The 12,695-nt window shown below is 44.7% G+C and overlaps 1 protein-coding gene across 1 annotated transcript in view; it reads right to left on the reverse strand.

The window, feature by feature from the left end:
- Positions 1-5,672: 5,672 nt before the first annotated feature.
- gabrb3 (gamma-aminobutyric acid type A receptor subunit beta3) overlaps positions 5,673-12,695 on the reverse strand; it is a 33,389-nt gene continuing 26,366 nt past the window's right edge. The window contains exons 7-11 of the mRNA XM_084012140.1: positions 11,898-12,035; positions 10,958-11,110; positions 8,705-8,949; positions 8,202-8,282; positions 5,673-6,621 (exon numbers count right to left, since the gene is read on the reverse strand). Of these exons, the coding sequence (XP_083868266.1) occupies positions 6,259-6,621; positions 8,202-8,282; positions 8,705-8,949; positions 10,958-11,110; positions 11,898-12,035 (980 nt within the window). The 3' untranslated portion in view covers positions 5,673-6,258. The remainder of the gene's footprint in view (positions 6,622-8,201; positions 8,283-8,704; positions 8,950-10,957; positions 11,111-11,897; positions 12,036-12,695) is intronic.

The following is a 12,695-nucleotide window of genomic DNA, read 5'->3' on the forward strand; positions in this document are numbered from 1 at the left end:
AAATAAGTGTGCACAAATTAAATAAATAAATAATCTTGGCCAAGTCCTTGTGTCCTGGTTGGACTCTTTAAAGCCACCGGACTTTCATTCATGTGGATTGTGGCGCACCCTGTGGACAAAAAGCAGCAGTGTTCCTGAACCAGACTTCCTTTAGGAAACCTCTCATTTTACGGCAGCAGGGTCAGAGTGATGAAGATCCGTAAAACGGATCATAGTATTTATTCAGGTCACAGGTAAAGTATGGCAGCGCTGGGCTGGGAATGGCAGAGCTCCCGCAGGATCTCAGTCAGGGCGAGCCCCGTTTCCGGGTGCTGGTCACATTTTATCCTCTTGGGCTGGGACTGCCCTGTACAGAGGTTTAACTTGCACGCAACCCAGTCTCACTGGTCAGTTATCTCTGACGTGAACTCACAGAAATGTAATATAAAACATGTATATATGTGTGTTGTTCTTCAGGCGTGTAGCTATTCTAGCAAACCTTACTAACAGGCCAAAGAGGGCCTTGAAGATTCAACAGGTTCCTGCTTATCAGGTTAACATGTCACACTAATAAGCACAACCAGTGATTTATATGAGTTCAGTGAAAAAGTACAAATCTAAAATGAACAAAGTAAAAGCCAATTCTAACATATATATCTATAATATATTACCACTATATATTGTTACCACTTCTCGCATCTGATGCGTCTCTGTGAATACCTCCGTTGCCGTTACGCCTTTCCACCTCGTCGAGCGTTTAGACTGACGACGGGGCGGAATAACGCCGGAATACTCCAGCAACGAAAAGGCTGTCTAAAAGGGGCTAATGTTGGAATCATCACCAACACAGATCAATGGCAACAACGTTAGCTTTAATAAAGTCTTAGACACATTGCGTGTCGGGAGGTCGGCGGTGAAACAGTGTGATTGCTGTTTAACGAGGAAACTAATTTCTCCGGAGGTTCATCAAGTGGCTACTTAATGAAAGAGACACATCTCCGTTCTGATGCAGATGAGTTTCAAATTAGTATCCATCCCTCGGAGAGAGAGAGAGAGACAGAGAGACAGAGAGAGGGAGAGAGAGGGAGAGAGAGAGAGAGAGAGAGAGAGGGAGAGAGAGAGAGGAGTGATGCAACACAGTTTGTTAAAATGAAAAGTAGAAAAAACACTTCCGAGGAGTTTTGTTCCAGTTCAGAAAAAGTGAAGCCACTCTGATTGTATAGAAGAAGTCTATGAGAAAATGGTCTACTTCTCTCTTGGTGTATTATCTCAGTAAACATTGTAAACACGATTTTATGGTCTCGATCTCTAGTTTCAAGTCTTCTTCAATCCAGCATAGTGTTCATTTAGTACATTATGGTCCATTTAGAGTCCAACAGACCAGAAAGCAGGGGATGCTTTAGGGGGCGGGGCTCAACTGCTGATTTGACAGGTCGCTACCACACTACCAATGCTAGTTAGCTACCAAGATGTTATTTACGCTCACTTAGTTAGCAGCTTCACACCAGAATCCACATGGATCCAGATCCAGTAAGGGTGCTGAGTCCATAGATAAAAGTCTACAAATCACAAAAAACATCAAATTAGATAACAATTTCTTTCTGGGTAGCACTGTCGCCTCACAGCGAGAGGGTCCAGGGTTCGATTCCTGGGTCGGGTTCCTTCTGTGTGGAGTTTGCATGTTCTCCCGTGTAAGCGTGGGTTCTCTCTGGGTTCTCCGGCTTCCTCCCACAGTCCAAAGACATGCAGGATGGGGATAGGTTCATTGATTACTCTAAATGTCCCGTATGTGAGTGTGAATCGTTGTCTGTCTCTACATGTCAGCCCTGTGATATACAGGTTACCTGTCTGTCTCTACATGTCAGCCCTGTGATAGACAGGTTACCTGTCTGTCTCTACATGTCGGCCCTGTGATAGACAGGTTACCTGTCTGTCTCTACATGTCAGCCCTGTGATAGACTGGTTACCTGCCTGTCTCTACATGTCAGCCCTGTGATAGACTGGTTACCTGTCTGTCTCTACATGTCAGCCCTGTGATAGACAGGTTACCTGTCTGTCTCTACATGTCGGCCCTGTGATAGACAGGTTACCTGTCTGTCTCTACATGTCGGCCCTGTGATAGACAGGTTACCTGTCTGTCTCTACATGTCGGCCCTGTGATAAACTGGTTAACTTACCTGTCTGTCTCTACATGTCGGCCCTGTGATAGACTGGTTACCTGTCTGTCTCTACATGTCAGCCCTGTGATAGACTGGTTACCTGTCTGTCTCTACATGTCGGCCCTGTGATAGACTGGTTACCTGTCTGTCTCTACATGTCAGCCCTGTGATAGACTGGTTACCTGTCTGTCTCTACATGTCGGCCCTGTGATAGACTGGTTACCTGTCTGTCTCTACATGTCGGCCCTGTGATAGACAGGTTACCTGCCTGTCTCTACATGTCAGCCCTGTGATAGACTGGTTACCTGTCTGTCTCTACATGTCGGCCCTGTGATAAACTGGTTACCTGTCTGTCTCTACATGTCGGCCCTGTGATAGACTGGTTACCTGTCTGTCTCTACATGTCAGCCCTGTGATAAGACAGGTTACCTGTCTGTCTCTACATGTCAGTCCTGTGATAGACTGGTTACCTGTCTGTCTCTACATGTCAGCCCTGTGATAAACTGGTTACCTGTCTGTCTCTACATGTCAGCCCTGTGATAGACTGGTTACCTGTCTGTCTCTACATGTCAGCCCTGTGATAAACTGGTTACCTGTCTGTCTCTACATGTCAGCCCTGTGATAGACTGGTTACCTGTCTGTCTCTACATGTCAGCCCTGTGATAAACTGGTTACCTGTCTGTCTCTACATGTCAGCCCTGTGATAGACTGGTTACCTGTCTGTCTCTACATGTCAGCCCTGTGATAAACTGGTTACCTGTCTGTCTCTACATGTCAGCCCTGTGATAAACTGGTTACCTGTCTGTCTCTACATGTCGGCCCTGTGATAAACTGGTTACCTGTCTGTCTCTACATGTCGGCCCTGTGATAGACTGGTTACCTGTCTGTCTCTACATGTCAGCCCTGTGATAGACTGGTTACCTGTCTGTCTCTACATGTCGGCCCTGTGATAGACTGGTTACCTGTCTGTCTCTACATGTCAGCCCTGTGATAGACTGGTTACCTGTCTGTCTCTACATGTCGGCCCTGTGATAGACAGGTTACCTGCCTGTCTCTACATGTCAGCCCTGTGATAGACTGGTTACCTGTCTGTCTCTACATGTCGGCCCTGTGATAAACTGGTTACCTGTCTGTCTCTACATGTCGGCCCTGTGATAGACTGGTTACCTGTCTGTCTCTACATGTCAGCCCTGTGATAAGACAGGTTACCTGTCTGTCTCTACATGTCAGCCCTGTGATAGACTGGTTACCTGTCTGTCTCTACATGTCAGCCCTGTGATAGACTGGTTACCTGTCTGTCTCTACATGTCAGCCCTGTGATAAACTGGTTACCTGTCTGTCTCTACATGTCAGCCCTGTGATAGACTGGTTACCTGTCTGTCTCTACATGTCAGCCCTGTGATAAACTGGTTACCTGTCTGTCTCTACATGTCAGCCCTGTGATAAACTGGTTACCTGTCTGTCTCTACATGTCGGCCCTGTGATAGACTGGTTACCTGTCTGTCTCTACATGTTGGCCCTGTGATAAACTGGTTACCTCTCCAAGGTGTACCCTTCGCCCAATGACAGCTGGGATCGGCTCCCGCACCCCTGCAACTCTGAATACAGGATAAGTGGTAGACGATGGATGGATGGATTTCCCTGCTTCCTGTCAGAAGCGTCCCAGTCAAACCAGTGTCTGGAGACCAGGACCAGGGCGTCGCCGTCAGCGTCCCAGAATGCCACGGGGCAGGAATCCTCTTTAATGACACGTGAATAACACTCCATCGGTCCACTGGATTGGATGGCTGCCCAGCACACGCTGCCGCTAATCTGGAATTAAATATCGATCCGAGTCGCTCAACGATGTCATGGGAGTCAACGGCGCTGCACCAACTTTTAATCTGAAAACTGTTCACGTTAATCTGTGATGTCATCGTAGTGCAATTTATTTAAGACTGTATACGTAGTATGGGGGGGGGGGGGGGGGGGTTCTCTGGTGGCAAAAAGCTTCATATTTAGCAGTAAGCGCCAACATGATTTTAAAAAGAGTGGATTCAAATCTATTGCGACCAAAATTAGCATGCTAGCATGTTAGCACTGAGCAGCCAGACATCCGTCGCCTCTCTTCCTGGTGAGCTGTGAAAGAAACTTGTGATTTTTTGTTAGTTGTCATGGTGACGACATGTGTCAGTGGGGCTGTAAAGTGTTGCCGTAACAACTCTTCAGTACATGTGTGTGTGTGTGTGTGTGTGAGTAGAGTGGAGGAACATGCAGTGAACTCTCCTGGTTGGGTATTATGGGATGGATCCTGCAGCCTGGTGTCTCTGCTGACAGGTGGCGTCTCGCCCACGCTGCCGCCGCCACTCAACCACGGTGCAGATGGTGTGTTGCTCTGTTGTTTTGGAGATGACAACCCCCGCCCCCCCCCCCCCACATCATCAACATCATCATCTACTTAATTCTCCAAGGAAACAACAGAGATAATCGCGAGCTGTCATATTGTGATTTATATTTACAACAAAGAGGAAACGGTGTTTGTTGTGTTGAGACAGAAAACACTGCTGATGACAACAAGGCATGTGATTCATGTGCAGCTACAGTATGGAAATTAAACGTGACTCATCGCCAAGGCAACAAGCAGTCTGGGAGGAAGACGATGTGTTGAATATGTGTTTCACAAAAATCAGTAAAATGTGGTGATCCTGAAAGCACCACGACAACGACGTGAAACAGTTTAACTATAAAAAAAACGTTTTTTGGGGCCATCACATGACATCAAAAGCGTGCAATTGTAAATGTTAAAGAAACAAAAAAAAATAATAATAATTTACTTTCCTATTGAGCGTTAGAGACGCTAAATATGAAGCTACAGCCAGTTAGCTTAGCATAAAGACTGGAAACAGAGGGAAACTGCTAGTATGTGCTGTTTAACCTCATCAGAATTCATCTACACCGTTATACTGTAGCTAACCGCGGATAGAGGCTAAGTCCCGCTCCATATGCAGGAAGTGACCTCATTTCAGAAAACACTTATTTCTCAATTTAAAAGATTTTTTCATCAAATAAGCACATTATTGTTAACATATTCCTTTGAATGAGAGTTGAGTAAACATTTTTGATCCCATCAGCCGGCCACCACAAACTAATCAACTTCCTGTTGATTAAAGGAGTGAAGTCTCAGCAGTGAACAGTTGCTGGCATCGACTCCACGGCAAATTAAAGGAAGAGGAGTTAACATCCGTTCTGTAGCTGTTTACCTGCTTCCAGTCTTCACGCTAAGCTAACCTAAGCTAACTGGCTGTAGCTTCATATTTAGCAGTAACAGTGGTGTTAACTTTCTCGTCCGCCTTGTTTCCAGAAAGGAAGTTGATGTGTTTCCCAAAAGTTTGAACCATAGAAAAAGAACAAGAGTAGAACAAACATTAACGTTCAAATCAACGGCCAGGGTGGCGGCCATCTTTACGTGCGTTGCTTCACATAAACGTAGCAGCAACGTAGCAGCTACTTTTGTATGATACGTTTTGTATGAATCTGGTTTCTCTGACGGGGGGAAACTTCCGGTGTCAGTACCTGCATTCTGGGCCTGCAGGACCGGCTCGGGGTCCTGCCTTTTCCAGGCCGCTAAGGAGCACTAACATTAGCTTTGCTGTGATGCTAACCGGGTGCTATGAACCAGACAGGTGCTACCTAATAAGACCAGAGAACCAGAGACCGACCTCTCTGGTTCTCTGGTGGCAAAAATCTACACAGCTGATTTCTCAAAACTTATTGTAGTTCAGATCTTTGGACTACAGGATTAGAAGATCACCTCTTCATGGAGCTGGTTAGCAACATGGCTAGGCTAATGAACACAAAGTCCCGCTCCGTGATTCCATCACAGTGCATCAGAGTCTGGTAAAACACACTGGACTCGCCGTCTGGACTCGCTATGATAAAAAAAAAAAGTTCTAAACGTTGTTGTTAGATAATCAGCGTTAGTTGACATAGTAAAGCCAGTAGATAAGGTTTATCAATGTTGGTTGACATAGTAAAGCCAGTAGATAAGGTTTATCAATGTTGGTTGACATAGTAAAGCCAGTAGATAAGGTCCATCAAAGTTAGTTGACGTAGTAAAGCCAGTAGATAAGGTCCATCAAAGTTAGTTGACGTAGTAAAGCCAGTAGATGAGGTTGAAGAGGGAGAAACTGAAGGGGAAGATCATCCGTGACCATCGGTCGATGGTATTCACGTCCGTCAGATCCGGGATTTTGATCTTCAGCTGTGAGGACCGTCTCCGGAGACGACTTTTCTTCAGGGGTGTGTTCCTGTCCAGGCTGGAGTGGCCCGGGTCTAGGGGGGCCGAGTTGCGGGGCCCACTGGGTTTCCTGAGCTGGACCCCCGAGTGGTCCAAGCCCATGGATGAGGAGTTGTGGGTGTCGCTCAGGGCGGTCGGGACGTCATTCCCTCCCACCTCGTTGTGGATCTCCAAGATCGTCAGCAAAATGTTCCCCTGGGAGTCGACCTAGAACCAACAGACAGGATGAGGCAGCGTTAAAAAACCGGCTGGGGCTTCAGTGACTGATGACATGTGTGGTGGGGTGCCCTGGGGGCCGCCACCGCCGCCGCCTTCTAGCAGGCTGACGGATTACAGAAACACAGCGGCCTTCAGAAGCAGAGCTCCTGTCCCATAGTTAAATCAATCCTCACAAATCAGCTCAAGGTCAGACCGGATGGCACACAGAAACGTTCATAAATCATCTGGTGTCCACAGCAACGCAACAACACGGGTACAAGACACAAGAGGAGGCAAGGCGCTGAATATTTATCTTCCTGCTCCGGTCCTTTTTTATGAAATATGAGCCTTTTCAGATCCACATCAGACTTCGTGGGTGATAGAAAAACCTGCCCGAGCTCACAGCCGAAATGAGAACGTATGAACTGTTAGATCCCGTTTGACCAGAACATTACACAAAAAACACAAAGAGGAGCTCGTTAAACTGAGAACGTGAATCAGAATCCGTAAACCGACGCTGTCCCATTTAATTTACAAACATATGAATAAGGTCTTTAAACTATCCTGGATTATTTAACTAAATTGTAGCATGGAAGAATGGTGGAATAAGCTAACTAGTGATTTAGCTTAATGAGTCCAATTTAACGACTTAATGTGCGTCCCATGCCGACACGCTTTTCTCCTTCTAGAGGCTTTATTTTTACTTTCCAGTGTTGAATCACTGCAGCTGCAACTCCGCTTTAGTTTCTCTCTTACATCTTTATTTTTGACTTTTCAGATTATGAAGTATTTTCTCCTTTATGGGCCATTTTCTTTCAAAGGTGGATTAATTCTTAACTGGGAGGTTAAATTTCTGTAGCATTTATTACAAATACAACCATTCTACAAGCGGACAATATGCTTGTTCACTTAAAGTAGATAACAGATCATCCATTGCCCCCAGAGACCAGATGAATGGTGAAGTGTAATATTTAATGTCGCTGTCGTACGAAGCTTGTGACCTTGAAGTGGAGATTAATATTTCCTGCCTGCAGATGCATCCTGATGTGTGAGATATATAAATCATGTGACACGGCTGATCAGGTAAGATCTTGTGGTAACATACATATCGATCCGGGACCTGCAGTCTGGTTTTAATCTGGATCTATATTAAGGTGTAACTCGTGTTGTGTTTATGTTCATAACAGAGCGGATTGTTTGCATGAAGTGTTTAGGACATCAGAACCACAAACACATGAAGACGATAGCACGAAAGAAACAGAGACGGTAAATCACCTTCCAGTGTTCCCAGTGAGGCCTAATTATGTTTCCACATGTGATGTAGTACCTAGCTACGTTAGCTAGCTGGCTAGCAGTACGAGCTAACGGCACTCTGGACCTGAAACATTATCTGTTGAACTGACAAACATCACATGTGGATTCAGAGAAGGGATTAAAATATTATTTGTTCCTCTGCTGACTAATGTGCATATTTATTGGAGACACAGGATGGGGCGGGACTTAGCCTCTCTGTGTACTTACATGAGATGGTGTTAGTGATGGGATTGGCTGATTGATGATTGACATATGTGACACAACAGGTGACTCACCCTCTGTGAGTGGCGACGCCCTTCAACCTGATTGGACAGTTGAACAGATAGAGACTTGCAATTGCCTCCTTCCAGAACAGACTAGCCGAGAGAAAGACAAACAAAACCCCCTTTGACTGAGCTCCGGTCAGGTTTAAACTGAGCTTGGGTCAGGCTTAAGAAGAGCTTTGGTCAAGATTACGCTGAGCTTTGGTTAGTTTTAAGATGAGGTTTAGTCAGGTTTAAACTGAGCTGTGGTCAGGTTTAAACTGAGCTTTGGTCAGGTTTAAACTGAGCTCAGGTCAGATTTAAACTGAGTTTTGGTCAGGTTTAAACGGAGCTTTGGTCAGGTTTAAACTGAGCTTTGGTCAGGTTTAAACTGAGCTCAGGTCAGGTTTAAACTGAGCTTTGGTCAAATCAAGCGCATACAGCCGAGCACTACAATAAAGACGTGCCTTCATCAAACATGTTAACAACGGTCCCAGCGTATCCACGTTAACCGCTGAGTGTAACTCCATCCTCACCTTGGGTCCGTCCTGTTTCTCCCGCTCGTCGTTGACCCTTTGGGCCTTCTCCGCCAGCTTCTTCTGCATCTGAGGGCCCCGGCCAAAGAAGATGTAGTTGACAAAGGCGTACTCCAGCAGCGCCAGGAAGACGAACACGAAGCAGCCCATCAGGTACATGTCTATGGCTTTGACGTAGGGGATCTTGGGAAGGGTCTCCCTCAGGTGGGTGTTGATGGTCGTCATGGTGAGGACGGTGGTGATCCCTGCAGGGACACAAGTAAGAGAAACATGAATCACCACGTTGCAAATCAACAACTAGGATCACTGGGTTTGTATCCATTTAAATCCACGTTAAGTCTGTCCAAATGTTGTTGTCACTTTATCATTTTATCCAATCAGACCTAACATGATTTCCAAGGAGATACGATGTTGTGGTGAAATGGAGGAGACGTATGATACTAAGAGAGAAAACATAAGTTTTCTTCATTTTGTATGTGAAGTTTTCCTTTAAGAGGTAAAGCTTGTTTTAACAATTCATTTGTGAAACATTACAGGGGCTAAAAGTGAAGGTGTAATCCTCTTCATCAGGTGCAGGTACAAACAGTTTCATCAAATCTAATTATAAACGCACATTAAACCGTTAAAAAGACTTGAAATGGTTCGGATCTAGGTGTAGATAGGACGAGTGAACTCAGTTAACCCCCCATCACCAGTAAATGTGTCACACCAACCTGGAGGCTGACTTCTTTCCTGTCTCACATGACTTACATAATTAATCTAAACGTAGCGGTGAACATGCAGCGTATGGAGGCGTTAAGAGCTCTGTGGGTTTACGCCATCAAGCTCTCATAGTTACTCAACAAAAACCCCCAAAACAGGTTTTCTGTAGATCACATCAGACCGGTTAAAGGTGCAGGGATGCATTACGCAAACCAGTCTTTATTCTGTAGCATGCGCTAAAACTAGGGCTGTCAAAGTTAACGCGTTAATAACGCGTTAATGCAACATCCTCTTAACGCCGTTAATTTTTTTAACGTGCGATTAACGCTCGGTATTTAAAAAAAAAAAGAACGCGCATTGTATGATTTATGGCCGTCGGTGGCACCTGTAGTCTTGATCCAGAGGGAGGCAGAAGAAGAAGAAGCAGGATTGGTGCCACTACGGGACAAAGGAGGAAGCGAAGAAATGGAGAAAGGACTTGTGAACGGCAAATTCACCTTCAAAAGACTGCCGGATGGTTCAGTCGATAAGATCAAAGTCATCTGCACGTACTGTGGGTATGAAATGAGCTACCATAGAAGTACGTCCAGTCTGAGATATCACTTGCAAGCCAAACACACGGCATGTTCATGTTGTTTTCATGTTCAAGTATTAGCTATAATTATATCCTAACTGCACTTATCTCCTGTTACACTATCTCCTGTGACATGTTCACTTTAATTGTTTGTGATATATTCTTATAACCCTGTTTTGATCCCATGTTTTGGTAAGGGGATATTTGAAGTGTTAAATAAACATTTTCATAAATCAAGTATATTTGCCCTTATGTTGTTAAAAGTATTAAGAATATGAAAAAAATACATTAAAATGTGCCAAAAAAATGAGATTAATTTGCGATTAATCGCGAGTTAACTTTGGACAAAATGCGATTAATCGCGATTAAAAAAATCTATCTTTTGACAGCCCTAGCTAAAACATATTTTTCTCTCAGTCGGGACGACATTACACTACGAAATTAACCTTTAGACGAGAAAGCCAGGCCCCAGCCCCCCCGCAACCCTGAATACAGAATAAGAGGGAGACAATGGATGGATGACAAAACCAACGTTAGCTTTAGACGAGAAAAGCAACGTTAGCTTTAGACGAGAAAAGCAACGTAAGCTTGAGACGAGAAAACCAACTTTAGCTTTAGACAAGAAAAGCAACGTTAGCTTAAGACAAGAAAAGCAACGTTAGCTTTAGACGACAAAACCAATGTAGCTTTAGACAAGAAAAGCAACGTTAGCTTTAGACAAGAAAAGCAATGTTAGCTTTAGACCACAAAACCAACGTAAGCTTTAGACGAGAAAAGCAACGTTAGCTTTAGACGAGAAAAACAACTTAAGCTTTAGACAAGAAAAGCAACTTTAGCTTTAGACAAGAAAAGCAACATTATCTTAAGACAAGAAAAGCAACGTTAGCTGTAGACGACAAAACCAACGTTAGCTTTAGACAAGAAAAGCCACATTAGCTTGAGACAACAAAACCAACGTTAGCTTCCAAACTTCCTACCTAAAGCAACCCTGGCAGCCGAGGCATCGTAGTTGATCCAGAAGGAGACCCAGGACAGGATGGTGATGAGGATGGAGGGCATGTAGGTCTGCAGGATGAAGTATCCGATGTTTCTCTTCAGCTTGAAGCTCAGAGACAGTCGAGGGTAGGCACCTGCCGGAGGAAGAGGACGGAGGATGAACACGGGGACGTCTGGTAGTTTCATCACCATGGAAACAAAAATCACCTTGTGAAAGTTACACCACAATGCAGAGCAAAACAACTGTGTTGAAGGGAAAAAGTGTGAAAATACGACAGACGAGATGTTTGACACCACTGAACCCCCGTACATCTTGTGTTCTTGTTTTCCTGCTTTATTTTGTAGTTTTTGTCTTGTCTGAGTCTAACTTCCTGTAGTTTTAGTTTCCCCTCCCCTCTTCTGCTGTGTGATTAGTCTCATCAGCCGGGCCTCATGTCTGCTCACCTGGGTCTTGTTTCCTAACAGGCCCTACTGGATATAGTCCTTGTTTCTGGACTCGCCTGTCTTTTCCCCCAGTAAGTCAATTTATTTCATTAAACCTCCACTCCAGCAGCTCTTTTCCTGCGTCTGCTTCTGAGTTCTAGTCCCACTAGTCATCGACCCCAACTCTCTTAAAGGGCCAGCTCGTGTGACATGAACAGAATAGTCAGTCTGCACGTTGACGAGAACGCCGTAGCAACCATGAGACTTAATGGATTAATATCACATTTAAATTGAATCTGTTAAAAAACTGTCTTATGGCGTTTCACAACAAACTCGAAGAGGGGGCGGGGCTTCACCCCATATAGACCCCAACCAGGACGACTCACACTGAAACTGGTAAACGGCTCTTCATGTGAGAGGAATAAATGTGTTTGTGATTTTGGTGTGAACCGTCCCTTTAAGACCGCTGCACTGGGACCAGCATCACTGGGACCTTACCTGTGGAGAAGACAACGTTCCTGGAGACCAGCTTGTAGTCCACGATGGAGAACTGAGGGAGCTCGATGCGCGTCACCCCGGTGACGGCGGTGTCTCCTCCCTTCCAGTGGAACTCGATGTCATCCGTCGTGTAGCCGTCTGCAAACAGGAAGTGAGGCACGGCGTGATCACCAGGAGGAGGGGGAGGGGCCTCGGATCAATCAGGAGTCGTTATTGGCTGAAGTGAATTCTGAGGGTCGTGACGGCTGCAGGTGATTTACGGTGCGGCTGCTTGTGAGTGATAATGTTATGGGATGTAAATCTCCATGGCGACATGTCACCGTGATCCATAATGGTCCACCGTTCAACGGCAGCAGTCTTTACTGTCCCTAATATGGAGGCTTTAAAGGGCCAGATCCAAGGAAATTAACACTATATGTCACCATAAATAAATCAATCACAAACTATATAAAAATACATTAAATATATAAATGTTAAAACAATTGTTTTACTTATATAATTCACATATTTATTAACGTGTAGAGTAATTATTTATTCACACATTTTTTACCTCTCTATATATATATTAAATATTAGTATTATTTATCCAAAGTGTAAATGGAGCCGATCCCAGCTGTCATTGGGTGAAGGCAGGGTACACCCTGGACAGGACGCCAGTCCATCACAGGGCCAACATGTAAATATATAAATGCTAAATATATTTGTATTTGTTATTTATTCATTTATATTTTTCATGTATTTACTTATTCAATTATTCACACATTATTCATCGATCTATTTGTGTGTGAATGAATAAGC

Source organism: Eutrigla gurnardus (assembly GCF_963514095.1).
Source record: "Eutrigla gurnardus genome assembly, chromosome: 6".
NCBI classification, from domain to species: domain Eukaryota; kingdom Metazoa; phylum Chordata; class Actinopteri; order Perciformes; family Triglidae; genus Eutrigla; species Eutrigla gurnardus.